Source organism: Hordeum vulgare, chromosome 2H (genome assembly GCF_904849725.1).
Source record: "Hordeum vulgare subsp. vulgare chromosome 2H, MorexV3_pseudomolecules_assembly, whole genome shotgun sequence".
In the NCBI taxonomy this organism is placed as follows: Eukaryota; Viridiplantae; Streptophyta; class Magnoliopsida; order Poales; family Poaceae; genus Hordeum; species Hordeum vulgare.
Genome location: NC_058519.1, coordinates 599,988,909 through 600,008,880, shown reverse-complemented (window position 1 = coordinate 600,008,880; position 19,972 = coordinate 599,988,909). Strand labels below are relative to the sequence as shown.

The 19,972-nt window shown below is 45.6% G+C and overlaps 1 protein-coding gene across 1 annotated transcript; it reads left to right on the top strand.

Moving 5' to 3' along the window:
* The first annotated feature begins 10,216 nt into the window (after positions 1–10,216).
* LOC123427605 (COP1-interactive protein 1-like) lies at positions 10,217–19,130 on the top strand. Its single transcript, XM_045111683.1, has 8 exons — positions 10,217–10,444; positions 11,568–11,666; positions 12,314–16,687; positions 16,802–17,026; positions 17,150–17,308; positions 17,598–17,756; positions 18,248–18,394; positions 18,478–19,130. Exons 2-8 carry the CDS (start codon positions 11,595–11,597, stop codon positions 18,697–18,699), a joined length of 5,358 nt encoding a protein of 1,785 aa, XP_044967618.1. The 5' UTR covers positions 10,217–10,444; positions 11,568–11,594; the 3' UTR covers positions 18,700–19,130.
* The last annotated feature ends 842 nt before the right edge of the window (positions 19,131–19,972 follow it).

The window sequence follows — 19,972 nt, the reverse complement described above, 5'->3', positions numbered from 1 at the left end:
GTGGTTGGAGAATCTTGTATTTACAAGAAAGTGAGTGGGAGCTCTGTGACGTTTCTAATATTATATGTGGATGACATATTGTTGATTGGAAACAACGTAGAGTTTCTGGAGAGCATAAAGGATTACTTGAATAAAAGTTTCTCTATGAAGGACCTAGGAGAAGCTGCTTACATTCTAGGCATTAAGATCTATAGGGATATATCAAAACGCCTGATAGGACTTTCACAAAGCACATACCTTGATAATGTTTTGAAGAGGTTCAAAATGGAACGGTCCAAGAAGGGGTTCTTGCAAGTTTTACAAGGTACGAGATTCACTAAGACTCAGTGCCCAGCAACTGATAAAGATAGAGAGCATATGAGCACCGTCCCCTATGCTTCATCCATAGGATCTATCATGTATGCAATGTTGTGCACTAGACCGGACGTTAGCCTGGCCATAAGTATGGCAGGCAGGTTCCAGAGTAATCCAGGAGTGGATCACTGGACGGTGGTCAAGAATATCCTGAAGTACCTGAAAAGGACTAAGGAGATGTTTCTCGTGTATGGAGGTGACGAAGAGCTCGCCGTAAAAGGTTACGTCGATGCAAGCTTTGACACAGATCCGGACGACTCTAAGTCGCAAACCGGATACATATTTATTCTTAATGGGGGTGCGGTAAGCTGGTGTAGTTCCAAGCAAAGCATCGTAGCAGATTCTACATGTGAAGCGGAGTACATGGCTGCCTCGGAGGCGGCTAAGGAAGGTGTCTGGATGAAGCAGTTCATGACGGATCTTGGAGTGGTGCCAAGCGCATTGAATCCAATAACCTTGTTCTGTGACAACACGGGTGCCATTGCCTTAGCAAAGGAACCACGGTTTCACAAGAAGTCCAGACACATCAAACGACGCTTCAACCTCATCCGCGACTACGTCGAAGGGGAGGACGTAAATATATGCAAAGTGCACACGGATCTGAATGTAGCAGACCCGCTGACTAAACCTCTTCCACGGCCAAAGCATGATCAACACCAGAACTGTATGGGTGTTAGATTTATTACAATGTAATTCACATGGTGATCTGAGGGCTAGATTATTGACTCTAGTGCAAGTGGGAGACTTTTGGAATTAGGCCCTAGAGGCAATGATAAATATAGTTATTATTATAATTCCTGTATCAAGATAATCGTTTATTATCCATGCTATAATTGTATTGAATGAAGACTCATTTACATGTGTGGATACTTAGACAAAACACTGTCCCTAGCAAGCCTCTAGTTGGCTAGCCAGTTGATCAAAGATAGTCAGTGTCTTCTGATTATGAACAAGGTGTTGTTGCTTGATAACTGGATCACGTCATTAGGAGAATCACGTGATGGACTAGACCCAAACTAATAGACGTAGCATGTTGATCGTGTCATTTTGTTGCTACTGTTTTCTGCGTGTCAAGTATTTGTTCCTATGACCATGAGATCATATAACTCACTAACACCGGAGGAATACTTTGTGTGTATCAAACGTCGCAACGTAACTGGGTGACTATAAAGATGCTCTACAGGTATCTCCGAAGGTGTTCGTTGAGTTAGTATGGATCAAGACTGGGATTTGTCACTCCGTGTGACGGAGAGGTATCTCGGGGCCCACTCGGTAATACAACATCACACACAGGCCTTGCAAGCAATGTAACTTAGTGTAAGTTCCGGGATCTTGTATTATGGAACGAGTAAAGAGACTTGCCGGTAAACGAGATTGAAATAGGTATGCGGATACCGACGATCGAATCTCGGGCAAGTAACATACCGAAGGACAAAGGGAATGACATATGGGATTATATGAATCCTTGGCACTGAGGTTCAAACGATAAGATCTTCGTAGAATATGTAGGATCCAATATGGGCATCCAGGTCCCGCTATTGGATATTGACCGAGGAGTCTCTCGGGTCATGTCTACATAGTTCTCGAACCCGCAGGGTCTGCACACTTAAGGTTCGACGTTGTTTTATGCGTATTTGAGTTATATGGTTGGTTACCAAATGTTGTTCAGAGTCCCGGATGAGATCACGGATGTCACAAGGGTTTCCGGAATGGTCCGGAAACGAAGATTGATATATAGGATGACCTCATTTGATTACCGGAAGGTTTTCGAAGTTACCGGGAATGTACCGGGAATGACCAATGGGTTCCGGGAGTTCACTGGGGGGGCAACCCACCCCGGGGAAGCCCATAGGCCTTGAGGGTGGCGCACCAGCCCTTAGTGGGCTGGTGGGACAGCACAAAAGGGCCCTATGCGCATTGGAAGAAAAATCAAAGAGAAAAAGAAAAAAAAAGGAGGAGGTGGGAAAGGAAATAAGGACTCCACCCACCATACCAAGTAGGACTCAGTTTGGGGGGGAGTCCTTCCCCCCTTTGGCTCGACCGACCCCCTTGGGGCTCCTTGAGCCCCAAGGCAAGGTCCCCCCTCTCCCACCTATATATACGGAGGTTTTAGGGCTGATTTGAGACGACTTTTCCACGGCAGCCCGACCACATACCTCCACGGTTTTTCCTCTAGATCGCGTTTCTGCGGAGCTCGGGCGGAGCCCTGCTGAGACAAGATCATCACCAACCTCCGGAGCGCCGTCACGCTGCCGGAGAACTCTTCTACCTCTTTGTCTCTCTTGCTGGATCAAGAAGGCCGAGATCATCGTCGAGCTGTACGTGTGCTGAACGCGGAGGTGCCGTCCGTTCGGTACTAGATCGTGGGACTGATCACGGGACTGTTCGCTGGGCGGATCGAGGGACGTGAGGACGTTCCACTACATCAACCACATTCACTAACACTTCTGCTGTACGGTTTACAAGGGTACGTAGATCACTCATCCCCTCTCGTAGATGGACATCACCATGATAGGTCTTCGTGCGCGTAGGAAATCTTTTGTTTCCCATGCGACGTTCCCCAACAACGATCCCGATAGGAGCCGCGTATCTCGTTCTCAGGACACGACGGGTGAGCTAGACGTCGGGATCGCTAAACCTCCGGGTGGCCAGAGGGGCGCCAGACATTGCTCAGGTGGGACCAACACTCATGAGGAGCACTGGCCCGGGGGTTGATTAAATTATCCTCGGGTTGATTACTCCCTATGCAGTTATTTAGTTATTAGGCAAATGTAGTACCAAAGTTGGGCCTTGCCAGACCAGCTTTAATCTAAAATGAATTATCAAGGGGGTCCCCATAACAACCCCGATCGTGTTAGGAGCGCTCATTTATGGAACATAACACCGGTAGCCGAAAACTAAGGGGGCAAAGGTGGAACAAAACACCAGGCTAGAAAGGCTGAGCCTTCCACCTTTTACCAAGTATATAGGCGCATTAAATTAAATAACATATAATATATGGTGATATGACAAGGAACCCATGTTATCACATGGAAGCAACTGCACCTGCAACTAGCAACGCTAACAACATGGTTAAGCAAGCAGTAACATAGTCAATCAATGGTTTGCTAGGTCGAACAGGTTGAAGGTTTTCATGGCATTGTTGAGAGGCTGGTATTTAACATGTGGTAGGCAACGAGACATAAACGATAGAAACGGTAAAACTAGCATGGCAATGGTAGTAATGGTATCTGGGGAAATGGTCATCTTGCCTGAGATCCCGCTTGGAAGAAGAACAACTCCGAGAAGTCGGCGAACCAACGTAGTCGAACGGGTCCTTACATTCCGACACGCTTGCGGAGCTCCATCGAGTCGGAGCAAACTGGAAACAAGCATCAACACAGATATTCACCACACGATGCACACCATGATGCACAACCTACTATGATGCGTGATCAGATCAATGATGCAAGGGATGGCATGGCAATTCACCTCACGCAAACACTACACATTAAGTGAAGCTCGATATGCAACGAGTTGCATATCGACGAAACTCCACGTGAATTATTTAGTTCACTCCCGTTAATTTACACGGCAATATTTAATTGTTGTTAACATGGCAAGGGGTGAAGAGGTGATCCTACATATCCTCCTAGTCAGTCAACACGCGGAACATAGATCGGAGCTACGACACAAGAGGCATGCGACACAAGATATATGCCATGAATGTGACATGCATGCAAGTTCAAACAACACGGGCAAGAAGAGAAAGAAACATGTGTCGCCACGGCGAGCGGTAGGGAACCATGGCGGCAAAACGGAAATGATGCCACGGCAACGTTCCTATCCCGATACTCAACGAGATATCGGTGCCAACGAGCTGGAAGCGTGTGCGGGAACGCTAAATAAAGATGGGGTGATCCCGTTACCGGGTTCCCATGTGTCGAGGGCGCGACGAAAGAGAGACAACGTCCAACGGGCAAACATACGGCGCAAACATACGGTACATCTCATACATCATAAGCGTTCGGTTCACGACAACGTCCCATCTGTATACCTTTGAAGCGTGCATATCGGAGCAGTTCGGTTCGTTGCGGTGAAAAGACAGGTCATCGTGGAAGTCGGGTCTCGTCGACGGTAGTCGTTCGGTTGGCGATGTGGTTCACGGGTCTTCACATCGGTAGTCGAACACGTCTTCTGAAGATGTCCGGGGGTCGTCGTGGACGTAGTTGTACACGGAGATCTTGTCGACTCCACGGCGGGGGGGGGGGGGGATGGTGCACGCGGTCTTCGGCGACGTTCCAACAGGCAGCCGGGCACGACAACAACAAGCGGCGACGTCAGCAAGCTACACCAGCAACTAGCACTACAGCTAGCAACAACATCTAACAACAACTAGCTATAACAGCTACTAGCATCAGCAAGCAAGCTAGCAGGCCATCTAACAGCCACCTAGCAGCAACTACATCGGCAACATGCACAGCGACTTGACAACAACAAGCAAGAAGTATCTGCAGCAGCAGCAAGCTGCAAAGCAGGCAAATAGCAACAACAACTATTAGCTAGCAAGCAGCACAAAATCTACCTAGCAGCAGCAATGTACAACAGCGGCTACCAACTAGCAAGCTAGCAATAGCAGCTAGCTACAACATCAAAGCAACAACAACTTGCAACTACGGCCAGCAACAACAAAACGCAGCAGCTAGCAAGCAGCGGCAACTAAGCAACAAAACGCATCGGCAGCGGCGCAAGCAGGCAACGCAACATGCGCCGGCCAGCAACAGCACAAGCAGGCAACACAGGCACAGTAGCGGCATGCACAGCAACAGCAACAACTCAAGCTCGGCAGGGGAACGAGGCAGGGAATAGCAGCTCGACACGGGACCAAGGGCGGCGCGGCGCAGGCATAGCAGAGCGAGCGCGGGGAACGGCCATGGCGGGCCGGCGCCGGCGGAGGCGAGCAACCCGGCAACTCTCTGCAGCAGCAACCCCAACAAGCACAGGGCAGCGCGGGGGCCACGGCGGCGAGCTCGCCCTGCTGCAGGCGGCCCTCGGAGGATGGCGGCGAGAGGAGGCGAGGCCGAGGGCGGCGAGCTCAGGAACTTGGCGGCGGCGGCGCAGGGACCTGGTGCTCCTCGGGCAGAGGGGGAGATGGGACGAGAGGGCGAGCATGCGGGACGGGAGCTGCTCGGCAAGAGGAGGCGAGCACATCAAGGGCGAGGGGTGACGTGGGGGAAGAGGCGGCGTGCGGGGGCTGTCGAGCAGGGAGGCGGCTGGCGGGGGCTTGGCGGCGACCGGGTGCAGGGCAAGGCGAGGCGAGGTTGCACGGCGAGCAGGCGGGGCGGCGGCATGGCGAGCAGGAGACGGGAGATGGGATCGGTCAGGAGAACACACAGGGGAGACGAGGGACGAGGGGCTGCGCGCTAGGGTTGGAGGGGAGGCCTTGGGCCTTGGCCGGCTGGGCCTTGGGCCTGGGGTCCCCTCTCTCCCTTTCTAGTTTTTTCCTCTTAAAAAACAGAAAACAACCATAAAAGAAAAGGTTTTAACAAAATAGAAAAATGCTTTTGGCTCCTTTGAAAAATATACCCCAACTATAAAAAATAGTTGGGCATTTTTAACGAATAAAACTAAAACCTTTTTGAAGAATAAAATAAAACCCTTTTATAAATAAAATGGGTCTCTTGTTTTAAAAACAAACAAAAGGAAAAAAATAAAGAAAACCCAAGGGTTGCCTCCACATTTAATAAAAGGATTTAAAAGAGGACGAACCTTTTTTTAAATAGGGGTTAAAACAGAAACTTTAGCAAAACCACAAAAATGAAATAAGAGGGGAGAGAAGGGTTTTACGTCCTCGGTGCAACGGGTTTTGAAGTGGCTCTGTTGCACCCACTCTCATCACGCCAACGAACAATGCCACACTCACAAAGCACTCACAAGCAATAACATCCAACAACACGAAGCAACAAGCAACACCGACAAAACACAGTTGACATGATGTCATGCATGATGCCATGATGCAAACTACATGATGATGCAACAAATAAAACTAATCACCGACGGAAACGAAAATAAAGGGGAATCTTCTCGGGCGTCGGCATCGGGCTGTCACACCATGTGATGCGGATGACCTCATTTTTCTTCTATGTTTCCAGCACCATCCCCGTTGGTGACGGTGTGAGGACACCCTTTTGGGACTCTCCCTGGCTTCTTGGGCGTATGCCAAAAGACATTGCCCCTCTCATTTACGAAGCTTCCATGAGAAAAAATTGGAAGGTCAAGGAGGCCCTCAAACACAACGCCTCGATTCACAAGATCAAAACCCCCATCAACGTCACCGCCGAACACGTCATGCAGTTCTTCGCCCTTTGGATGCTTCTCAATGAGTTCCACCTTGACGAGCTTACCGATGATGAAATCATTTGGAAGCATACGAGCCACGGGCAGTACTCGGCGACTTGAGCATACAAGAAGCAATTCCTAGGCATGGTCCTTTCACCCATGCACATGATGTATGGAAGGTCTGGGCACCCCCAAAAGTTTTTTTTTTGCTTGGCTCCCTCTTTAGGATAGAATCTGGACAACAGATAGATTGGCAAATCATGGGGTGGCCAAATTGTGATGTTTGCCCTCTCTATATGACGGTACAAGAGTGCGGGGCTCATCTCTTATTCAAGTGTCACTACACCCGGCGTCTTTGGTCTTTGGTCATTGGGAAATTCCCCATGCTCGGGTTCAACACTTCCGCTTGGCCCCTATTTGACACGGTTGAAGATTGGTGTGCAAGAACTTGCGTTGAAGGAACGCCACATTGACAAGCAAGACCTCCATCACCATGCTTGTCTCTTGGACAGTGTGGAACAAGCGAAATACAAGGGTTTTCAAGCATAAGAGTGCCCCACCGCCAATCCTGCTCGCCTCCATCTCCACCGAGGTAAACCTTTGGGTCATTGCTGGAGCAAAGAAACTAGGGTCTTTTATTACGCGCGAGTAATCCGCATGTCGTGTTTTTTCAGTGGCATGTAACAAACTCTATTCTCTCTTATTTAATGGATGAGGCAAAGCTTTTGCCTCCATTTAAAAAAAAAACTACCATGAAAATCATCTCCCCACCCGCCAACCAAATACCCCCTCAATCCTCAAATATATGGTGCATTTGTTTTCTAAAACTCAAATTTTGTTAACTTTGACCAAGTCGAGAGCTAAAAATATTGACATGTTCGTGATGAATCTAATGATATGGTTTTGTCATTATGAGCATTGATATATTTTTCTATAAATTTGGTCAAACTTAAAAAGGTTTGACTTTTCTAAAAAAAATACACCATATATATTGAAACATATGGAGTAAATAAATTATCAAAATCCAACAACATCAACGATGTAGGAAAGCGCGCCCAGTTCTTCTAGTATAGACTATATACAAAGCAAAATGACTGAATTTATACTTTAATATATATATATATATATATATATATATATATATATATATATATATATATATATATTCATATGTAGTCTACATTTGAATCTTTAAAATGTCTTATATTTAAAAATGGAGGGATTACAATGAATTATCTCTTAGAACTACGTCTAGTATATAAAATTTTACCTAACTACACGCTATGTATGATTGGAATTAAAGAAATTGTGGGACAAGATATGGCTTGTAGCTGAAAGGGGAAAACAAGCTATCTAAAGCACTAAAAATTATGTCATAATTAAAATGTGACACATTATTTTTGTTCAATTTTATTCATCGCTCAGCCTCACGGGCATTTGCACGACTCTTTTTTCCCTTCCCGCGAAGGCGACTTGGATTCGCCTCCTCTTTGTGTGCCTCTCCGACGATAGGGTGATGGGGACGGTCGATTCGATGCCTCAACTCCGACTAGTTTAGAAGTTATGATTTTATTCCTTGCAGGCATGGCGGATAAGGTGGTGGTGGTGCTTCATGTTTGAGTTAGTCTTTCGGGCTGCCATCCTCCTCGAGTTTGTCTATTGTGGACAGGTTCAATAGAGCACAGACATATATTCATGTCGGTTCCTCGGGACTGTCAAGGTTTGAGTTTCTCGCTATGCGTACTGTAAAATTTGATGTCAGGTTCTTCTAATCTATTTAAAGGTCCAACGACGATGACTACGGCTTCATGGCGCTAGTCCTTAAAGACACGTGTATGAAAAAATTTCAGCTATCATCGGCAAGGTCATGTTGGTTGGGTCTTTTTATAAAAAAAGCATGTGTTGTTTTGTTGAGAACACAGTACATCAACCGGCGCTCACAACATGGGCAGACATAACTCAACGCACAGACACGAAGATAAAGTTGGCATAGTACATACTCCCATTCGTTCCTAAATATAAGACAATTTAGAGATTTCATTATAGACTAGATACGGAGCAAAATGAGTAAATCTACATTTTAAAATATGTCTACATGCCTCCGTATATAGTGCATAGTAAATTTTTTAAAAGACCTTGTATTTAAGAATGGAGGGAGAAAACAAAGGCTGGTGCAAAATGCACGCATGTTTTTTTTCAGGGAGAAAGGAGACTGTATTAAATTAAGGGGTCATAGTATCGTTATACAAAGGATAGCAATCTTCTCTAAGCTAGAGCCTAACCACACAACCGTGCGTGGCATTATACGCCCATAGGCAGCAAGGGCATCACTCATTCTATTTTGACTGCGACTGATAAGCTTAACCGTCACGACGGGCCGTATCAAACCATCCAATGAACCGCCAAAGAAAAACTGGTTGCACTCGCGTGATCAGGACAAGGGAGAACCACTGTCATCCATGAGGCGCACATGAAAACGATTGCAGGTTCTTGTTTGCGGACGAACTGAGGGATTAGCTTGCAAGGTAGCCCCAAAATCACAAAGACGTGCACGGTGGAAGCACTTTTCTAGTTTGGAGTGCATTCTCGGTGCACCTAGTTATTGTCAGTCAGTTTCTATCAGGAAAAGCGTGATGATAAACACCTCTAGTAGCGGTGAAAGGAGAATCGGTCCTCCAAAAGGAAACGGCTTAATTTGATGCGGGGACGGGAAAATGACCCGGCGTGGAAACACGACTAATCACTTCTCATTTTTATTTTTATATCGATGGAACTGCTGACTGACTTGGTGTGGTTGATTTCGTTTTGGTTTGGACCCATGAGCGTAGACAAGGACGAAAAGCGAGAGGGGAATTTGAATGTTTGAATGTGTGTTTCTACACAGGCGACCAATATTGCTATGCATGTTTGAACGTGCTCACGACTCTTTGGCCGCTAAAATCATGCCAAAATTTACGCTTCATCAGGCTTTGTTTGGTTAAGGGGGATTGAGGAGGTTTTGAGAGGGAGAGATTTTATGGGATTGGGTGAATCCCTTTATTCCATCCAATCCTCTCAAATCTCCGGGAGGCTTTGCTTCCACTAGTCTCCCGAGGAGGGTTTTGAAACACACGGATAGGAAGAGATTGAAGGAAAACGAAGGAGATTGGGCTAAGCAAACCCCTCCTACCAAATGAGCGCCCGAGGATCTATAGGGTTTCTGATCCTCCCAGAAATTTTCCTTTTAAAATCTCCTCAATCTTCCTTAACCAAACGAGGCCTCAGGATCTCGTTGCAAAATCCCCTCCCGAGAACGCCGCCCCCAAAGGCCCCAATGCACGCAGCCTGTTGCGCCGAGTGTCATCCCGGTAATTCTGTCGCCCACGGGTTAATCCCGCTCGACCACCGACGCGCGGGGCCAAGAAAATACGGACCCACAGGGCAGCGAGCGTGGGGGAGGTGAGCGCACGGGGCCGGTGAGGCTATCAGCCCCCCGCCGGCTTTATTGGTGGGGCCCGGCCAACTCAGCGGCACGTATGCAGCAGATATAAACCCTCCAGAAAGGAGGAAATGCAACGCGCCTGTCAAAAACCCCCGACCAGATTAAAAAGATTCTCTCCCCCCCCTCTCACTGCTCCAATCTCCCCTGCCCACTCTCCCCTGAAATTTCTCGGTGATCTGGCCGGCGGCGGCGCCTGCTCCGCGGCCGCTTGATTCGACCACTGAAGAAAGGCAGAGACGGGCGTGGATCTCGGCCGCCGGGAGCTTCCTTCCCTCGGCCACGCAGTCCGTGGTGAGCTCCTGTTCATTCTGCTTAACCAGCGAGCGTAATTTTCCGGTGTCTGTTTTCTCTCGTCTTTTTTTTCTTTCCTTTTTGAATCCGATCGCGTCTGCCGAGCGACGGCCCGTCGGCGATCCGCCGGTTCTCCGCGCGAGGGGGGCGCTGCTTCCGCCATTCGATCCGGCCTTCCACCTCTGGAGCGGCGCCTTCCGTTGCCTGAAGTGAATCGCCGCCCGCGAACTGGATTGGGGGAGCTTTTTCTTCATTATTGCTTCGATTCTGCCGCCTCTGGCTGCTCCGCTGTCCGCCTCTGCTTTCGCCATTTCGGTCGGCGCCCGCCCGATTCCGCTCGGAGCCGCCCCTCTGCTCGCGGCGGAGGGGAGCGGAGGGTGATGGGTTTGTTGCTGTCCACGAGGACCGTGCTGTTTCGATCAGGCCGTGGGCGTCCGATCGATCGGATATTTTCTTTTTTGACTTTGAGGTGCTGCGGATGGCACGTCCCTGCTCGGGGTAGGAGGAGGGGGCAGCGATCGTGGGAGGGAGGGAGGGAGGGCTGGTTGGTGGGCACGAATTGTCGTTTTTGTCTTTTGCCTTTTTCTGGTTCGGTTGCTGGACTATTTGCTGGATAATAAGTATTGCGTTTGGTAGGCTGGGAGCCGCTTGCCCTGCAAAATTCAGTGTGAGCTCGGATCAGCGTTTCGGGAGAGAGAGAGAGAGAAAAAAAAACTTAATCGGCCACTTGTCGATCGATCGGATCCTTGAGCGTGCAACATAATTCTGGTCCTGATTGGCCTTGTGTGGAGTTGGTAGGGTGGTAGGTTATCCAGGAAGAAGTGATCACAAAGTTCTTAATGATATCACAGTGTTTGCTTTTGCCAAAATAACAGCAAATAGTTGGGTCCGAGCTGTCGCCTTTCCTCTGTCTCCAGTCTGTAGTGAAGTGGTCTGTACACAAAATCAATTGTTTACTTTACCCGCACTCAGCCTGTTTTAGGAAGACCGCTGCACCCTTTTGGGCCCGCCTTGATAGGATCCCGTCTGTGGGTGACATCATCATTACACATTAATCTTGATGCCTGTATGCTCATTCATGATGTGAGTATTTGATGCCAGTGTTTCTTGTTGTGAATTGCAGAAACGGATACGAAGCTAGCCGCCCGAGATGGAAGCAGAACAGGCTGCGGAAGCGAGAGCTGGAGAGACGACCAATCTTAAGTTGCCTGATGACATTTCGGTAAGGAAAACATTTATCCGTGAAGTCCAGTGCATGTTCGAGATTCCAGCCTACTTTCAGAAATGAGCGATGTGTGCATATGTTGTTAGTTTCTTAGTATGTTTCATTCGTGTTCAGTTTTGTTGTTTGGCGTCCAATACTTCTTGATGCCAAAAAAGAAAAAGAAAAAAACGTGGTTTCTGAACATGTTTTGGGTGGGTAACTGCAATATATTGTTGTGTTCAGTACTAGTCATTTATTATCAATTCATTACATTGGTCTCTGCTAGTACTTGAATATCATTCATTTGAATATGTAGAATCTGGGGTCGATGATGATTAGCCGGCACAAAAAGATTGTATTGTACTGTACTGTCACATTTAGTATCAAGAATTGTGGTGTGGTGTCCATAATCCGCATAACTTTTATACCAATGTCTATATGTTTGCATCTACTTCATTGAAAAAGATGCTAAGGAGTGTGGAGAACAGAAAATTCTCCATGAAAACAAGTACTTGAAGCCTCAAGATTAATAGAAATCTCTTGGTTACAGTATTACTACTTTTCTTTCAATGAGGACTTGTTTATTTTTCAATGATGAATTGGTTATTATTAGATTTGAAATTTTCCAAATACGTCAATGTGTTCTGACAATGCCAATGTCTCAGGTACATGATGACAAAGAAAATCTAGTAAACGGGAATTCAAATCCGAATGTGAAGGAAACACACAATGGTGATGACGATGGTACAGGATCTGATGGTTTTGAGCTGGTAGATGATGTCTCACCTTTGACAAAGGCAAGTCCCAAAGAGGATGGAAAAACTTCAGAATCTGCCACCTTGAAACAAGATACAGAAAGATTGAAAGTACTATCAAAGCGCATTGAAGAGCTTGAATCTGAAAAGGAAAAAATGATGAAGGACATGACAGAAGCAGAAAATAAGCAGACACTGCAACACAATTCTCTACAAGAAGCACAAAGATCTCTCTGTGAGAAGGATAAAGAGCTGTCTGATGCGACACAATCACTGAGCGAGCTGGGGTCTGAGCTTGAAATCTCCAAAAAGAGGATTCAAGAAATTGAGGCTGAGTTAAGTTCATCAGCTGATAAGCTCCACAAGCTTGAAGAGCTGAAGGATGAAAGAAGCTTGCATGCTGCACAGGAGGCGAAAAGGGCTGCAGAACTTGATAAGATGCTGGAAAAGGCTCAGTTGAACATGAAAGAGATGGAAAACCAGATTAGCAATCTTCAGGAAGAGATAAAGGGGCATCAGGATAAGGCTATTGACCATCAGAAAATAGAAGAATCACTGAATACCACAATGTCACAATTTAAGATGGTGCAAGAGGCACTGGAACTGTCAAAATCACAAGTGGATGATTTGGAGCAGAAGCTTGCCTCTCAGGATGCTGACATCAGTAAACTCACTGAAGAGTTGAGTCTCCATTGTTCATCTGAAGAATCTCTGAAGGAAAAGAGTCTTAAACTAGAGACTGAACTTGCCACCCTGAATGAAGAGTTGCAAGCGAAGCTTTTGAGTTTGCAAGAAATGGAGATGAAACTGGAAGAACATTTGAAGGAAAAAGAGTCAAGTGAAGCTACATTGGAGAAGCAACAGGTGCAGATAGTCAACCTGCAGTCTGGGCTCGATGAATTAAAGGATGAAAATGAAACTCTCAAAGGGACTGTAGTTGATGCTGAATCAAGACTATCAGAGAGAGACTCCACGCTGCGCCAGGCTGAAGAGGAGCATGCTAAAGCACAATTGCTCCTGTCGGAAGCATTGTCGCATAAAGAAGAACTGGAGGTAAATCTGAAATCTATCAGTGAGCAGCATGGTGAGTCCAAAGCTGTTGCTGAAGATGCAAACGGGAAGATTCTCGAGCTTGAAGCGCAGATCCAGGCACTGCATGCAGCTGAAGAGGCTTTGAAGTCGCATCTGGAAGAAGCTAGCATGAATGTGGAAGTTGTGGAGAAGAAATGCTCTGATCTTAAGCAACAACTCAGTGAATCTGAGAGTAAATTGGCCACTTCAGGTGAACAAGTAAAGTTGCTGGAAGAGCAGGTCCAACAAGAAGCAGCTTCTTCAGCAGATAAAGAAAAGCAGCTTGAAGAAGCAGTGAACAACGCAGAGGCGTACAAGGAGAAGATGAATGAATTGCAATCTTCTCTGGATTCCTCGACATCTAAAACTCAGCTACTTGAAGAAGAAGTCAAGGATCTGACTGACAAATTCTCACAGCATCAACAACAAGCTCATTCTGTTCACGAAAGAAGTATTGAACTGGAGAGTTTGCTTCATACATCAAAGTCTGATGCTGATGGTGCACACTCCCGAAGACAGGAGCTGGAGCATGAACTTGAAGCCACACAAGCAAAGTTCAAGGAGGTCGAAGCAGAACTAGAGCAGTACAGAAGTAAGGTTTCCCACCTTTCTGATGATTTAGAAGCTTACCAGACAAAATCAGCTAGTCTTGAAGCTGTGATGGAAGCTGCAAGTGGAAAGGAGAAGGAGCTTATGGACTCACTGATTCAAATCACCGAAGAAAAGAAGAAACTTGAGGAGCTAACAGCAGAGTATGAAGTAAAACTTCAAGAACAATTGCAGGAAAAGCAAGTTATTGAAGAGAGGGTGCAGAGTCAAGAATTGAAGGTGCTTGATTTAGAAGAATTGTTGGCAAAACTGAGAGAAGAAAAAGAAAGTGGCGAGAACACCATTGCTGATCTTAACCTGCAACTGTCCAATAAGAACGACATGTACATGCAATTGGAGTCCCAGTTAAGCCAGGTTGGGGATGATCATAGCAAAACAAGGTCACTTCTCTCTGATGCACACTTGCACAAAGAGGAGCTAGAGCTGAATTTGAAATCTCTTGGTGATCTTCACACTGAGTCCAAAGCAGCTGCAGAGTCTGCAATGCAGAGGACCGCAGAGCTTGAAAGTCAAGTTCAGGAATTAAGTGCTGCTGAAGAAAAATTGAAGTTACAGCTTACCGAGTTTGAGTCAAAGCTAGCATCTGCTGAGAAGAAGAGCACAGATCTCGAGCAAGAGCTTAAAGATGTGACAGATGAATGTAATGACTTCCGTGTGAAGGTTGATGAACTTTCTCCGGAAGTTGAAGCATACAAGGCGAAATCAGCAAGTCTCGTGGCTTTATTAGCAGAAGCAAACCAAAAAGAGGATGACTTGTCAGGGAAGTTGGCTCAAGCTAATGAAGAGAAGGAGAAGTATGAAGAACTGGCAAACAAAGCCACCACAGCACATTTGGAAGCGGAGAAGCAGGTCCAGACTTTACAGGCTGATCTAGAATCTGCCCGAGGTAAAATGGAAGAGGTGGAGAATGATCTTCAGGCCTTGGGCATTAGAGAAACCTCGGTACTTGACAAGCTTAAATCTGCAGAGGAGCAGCTTGAGCACAGTGGGAGGGCACTAGAACATGCCACCTCCAAGAAAATTGATTTGGAATCTCTGTACCAGTCTTTACTTGAAGATACAGAGACGAAGCTCCAACTAGTAGGGGACAACTTGACTCAGAAGGAGACGGAATGTCAGCAACTGTCTGAAAAGTTGAAGTCAGCTGAGGAGCAACTGGCATCTTATGAAGCAAAAGCAGCTGCTGCCACCGAAGAGGTGGAATCCATGAAGGTAGAGCTCGAAGCCTTTGAAAATGAGATCGCTACTCATGAGACCACCATTGAGGAGCTCAAGACCAAGGTCTCCACTGCCGAGTCAAAGGCTGAAGAGGTATTGGCTGAGTGCACGGCAATGGGTGCAGCAAATCAGGCCCTGAAAGAGGAACTTGATGCTAAGGTGGCCATGCTTCATGAACTGCAAGAGCAGTTTAACTCTACTCATGCAGAAAAGGAAGATGTTGTTACAATGCTAGCTGAGCATGGAAGAACAATAGAACATTTGACCGAGGTGCACAGTAGAGGCTTAGAACTTCAATCTGCAGCTGAGTCAAAGCATGCAGAAGTTGAAGCTCAAATGCGTGAAGCTCATGAGACAATTGGACAGAAGGATTCAGAAGTTAAAGATTTGAATGAGAGGCTGATTGCACTTCAGTCTGAGACTGAAAGTTTGATGCATGTGAATGAAGCCTTGAAGCAGGAAATCAGTGCTAAGTTGGTCATGGTTGATGAGCTGCAGGAGAAATTTGCGTCTGTGAGTTCTGAGATAGAAGAAGCTTCAGAGAAACTGGCTGTTCATGAGGAATCAATAAAACATTTGACGGAAGAGCATTCAAGGGGCTTGGAGCTCCAGTCTGCAGCTGAATCTATGTATGCGGAAATCAAGACTCAGCTGCGTGAAGCTCTCGAGACAATTGCAAATAAGGAAGCTGAAGTTACAGACCTCAAGGAAAAGCTGGTTTCTCTTGAAGCTGAGAATGGAAAACTGGCTGATATGAAGGAGCACCTAGAGGGGGAAGTGTTTGCTAAGGTGGCCATGTATGATGAGTTACAGGAACGGTTTAGTGCTACTCATGCTGAAAAGGAACAAGCTGTAGAGAAGCTAGCTGCTCATGAGGGAACAATCACACACCTGACAGAGGTCCACACAAGAAACTTGGAACTCCACTCTGCAGCTGAATCAAAGAATGGAGAAACTGAAGCTAAGCTGCATGAAGCCCTCGAGACAATAACACAGAAAGAAGCTGAAGTTAAAGACTTGAGCAAGAAGCTAGATGCTCTCGAGATTGAGTTGGGATATTATGAAGAACAGGCAACCGAGGCTGCTGCCAATGAAGAAAATCATAAGGTTAAATTTGATGAAGTTGTGCACAAAGTAAAGAACCTAGAAGCAGAACTTGTGGAAACTCAAAACAAGGTTGAAGTTTTCCAGGCAGAGAAAGAAAACTTGATTACTGCAAATAGTAGTTTGAATGAGGAATTGGAAGTACATCAGAGCAAGCTGAATGAATTACAGTTGGCACTTGCTGCAGCAGTGGCAGAAAAGCAGGGTTCGTCGGAAGAGATTCATTCACTGCGAAAAACACTTGATGGCATGATTCAACGCAAGGAAGAACTGGAAAGCCAGGTGATCAAGAGTTCTATTTTTTGTTGTTCTCGGTTTAGTGCTGCATACCTGTGTCGGATTCAAAACATTTCTCATGCTATTACATAGCTCTTACCAAGATGTAACTTTTTTCAGGTATCTTCTACTCTAGAAGAGCATGAAGAACTGACGAGCAAGTACCAAAGCACACTGGATGAGAAGCAGATGTTAAATGACAAATATGGATCGGTAAAGAAGGAGCTTGCTGAAGCAATAGGCAGATTGGAGGAGCAAATGAATTTGGAGAAGTCTGAAAAAGAGTTGCACATTTCAAAACTCGAGAGACAAATTACAGTGTCTGAGCTAAAATACATGGAGGAGGTATCTTGTTATTTATCTCCCTCTAAACTATTTTGGGTCCTACATTTTTTTAACGAGCTGTACAGTAGGGTAATTCGTCCTACCTACGAAGTACTATCTGTATAATTTCTCAAACATTTTCAGATCCAGACAATGCAAGTTGAAACGACTGAAAAGAATGAAGCACTTACAAGCAAGATGCAGGAGCATGCAAACTTAGTCCATGAAAAAGATCAGTTGGAGCAACAATTGCTGGAAGTTAGGAAGGAACTGGAGGCTGCTTACCGAATCATAGCTAATCAGGTAAATTGTCATTGTAACTATTTTTCTAAGACAATTTTTTACTATCAAGCATTTCTGCTAAATACAAAGGGATTGCTGGATCCATCATTTTCTTACTGCCAACCCTATCTGCTGAACTGGTACCATTAGAAAATGATGGCAGATAGGCAGTTGGCTCTTTGCATGGCTATGTTGTTGACATGTAGTGAAGTTGTTGACTTAATTGATTCCAAATAATTTGACAATTGTTTTTTTTAAATTTGATTGTTGTTTGAACTGATCTAGACATGAAATACCTTTGTTTTGGCAGGAAGAGCAAGCTTCAGTGAGGGAGATAAAGTGGGATGCATATAAGACGTATTCAGCGGATCAACTAGAAGTTGCACAGAAACATGCTGCAGAGCTGGAAGTACAAGTATCAGCTCTTGATCAACAGCTGCAAGAAGCTGAGATCCATTACAAGAACAAGGTTGGTTTTTATCCGAGTTTCCATTTGATGCTGTAATACTAGTTCACCTATTACATGTGACGGGTGTTATGGATCCAAGATCAAGGGCGGCACGATAAAATCCATCTGTTATTTGCCTTCAAATCCTTAAATGTGGAAGCCTGCTTTGTTCTGAGGCATCTGGCTTATTGCTAGGCTTTCTCTCATTGTGAACAGAAGCATCATGATCGAAGGCCGGCTTGTATGATAATGGAACGAGGGAACATGAATAGGAAAGTGCATTGCCTCACACGATTACAGAACATGTTTAAGTTAGCAGAAATAGCCTTTTCAATCTGCTGTAGTAGTCATACGTACAGATTCTTGATGATAAAAGCTGATAGATTCACACAATACCCCCATACTTCACATTAGAATTTCTAGTCCTCCTGCTGCTTTGACACTTTATAGACAGTTTATAAGCATATGCCTACTTTTTTCTCACATCTATTGATTTATGCGTGTTTTTTCAGGTTGCAGAGGAGAGTGAGAAACTCGCTCTTGTCAATACGCAGCTCAACAAGCTGACCCAAAATGTGAGCAAGAGTGCTGAAATGGAGAAGAAGGTACAGGACCTTGAGCAGAAGTTGCAGCTAGCTTATTCCAAATCTGATGAACAGGCAAGCAAAAAAAGATGCTATGAAATATCTTGAGTTACCCTGATCAGTAGTTATCAGCAATTAACAACCTTTTCTCTTTGCAGGCAAAGGATGCAGTAGTATCAACGAGATCCCGAGAATTCAGCCTGGACTCGTTAACACCGCAGAACAAAGAACAGGACTTATCTCAGGCTCCTAGCACGGCCTCTGTGAACCCGGCGCAGCAACAACTGCGGGAACCCTCTGGTATCATGGCCTTCAAGTTCATCTTGGGCGTCGCTCTGCTGTCAGTAGTCATCGGCGTGTTCCTCGGAAGGAGATACTAGTGCTGCTCTTGTGAGGTTCCTGGTGGTGCCCTATGGGAAAATCCCATCGTTAACAGCTAAAAACTGCTTCCCATGAACCTAAACTACTACTATAGCTGAACAACGCATAGTTTGCATGGTTTCGTGGATTGCAATTGAACGGACTGATGGCTTTCAGGGAGAAGTCAGAAATCCGGAAGCTTCTTATTGGTGAGTTCTCCCTATATGAGGTTAAGGGGGGTAGGAATTTGGTTTTTGTTCATTCCTAGTTTCCTACCCTGCATGCAGAAGGCCATATGCATGCAATTTGGTTTTTGGTATCAGTGAGCTTGTATCTACATCTCTCTCTCTCTGTGTAAAAAGGAAGTCTGTCAGAAATCTTTATTTGTTCATATGGTCGAGTGTAAGCTGTGTCATATGCTGCACAATCGATCACTCCAGTGTTTTTGATCTCTCTCTATATATATATCTGGGTTGTTGGTTGGCAAGAGCCTAAGAGGTTTCATTTCTCCGAGATCATATGACTGGCAATATAACACTGTATATGTGATTTTTTTTTTCTTTTTAATCTAAATCGCATGCGAGCTGATGTACTTGCAGACTCTGCTTCACTGGCATTTGGAAGCCATAAGATATGAGCAAATGAATCTGGTCATATTTATTTGCATTTTCGCAGGTGCACTCATCATATCACAGTGGCGAAAGCGCCCAGGCCACAAGCGACAGTGATGGTGTCACAGCATGCTATCCATGTTGGAGTTGATAGTACTCCCTCCGTTCCAAAATATAAGACCTTTTAGAGATTCCACTAGAAGACTACATACGGAGCAAAATGAGCGAATCTATACTCTAAAATATATCTATGTACATCCGTATGTAGTTCATAATGCAATTTCTAAAAGGTCTTATATTTAGGAACGGAGGGAGTACTTGACATGTTCTTTTCCGTGCATCCGGCGACGGTTGGATAAACCCCACCCAAAACCACGCACGCTTCACACGGCCTCTGATAGGCGGAAGGCGGAAAGCGCGCGTGGGCTGGTCCTACATGTGCGGTGACACTTTTTTTTAATATTTATTACTCCCTCTGTTCTTAAATATAAGTCTTTCTAGAGGGTCAACTAATGAATATATAGACATACTTTAGAGTATAGATTCATTCATTTTACTCCGTATGTAGACACATAGTGAAATATCTTAACAGACTTATATTTAGGTACGGAGGGAGTACTTGGAGACTAGCCCAAACTATTGCCTTTTTCAGAAAAGAAATCTTCAAAACTACTCATTTTGT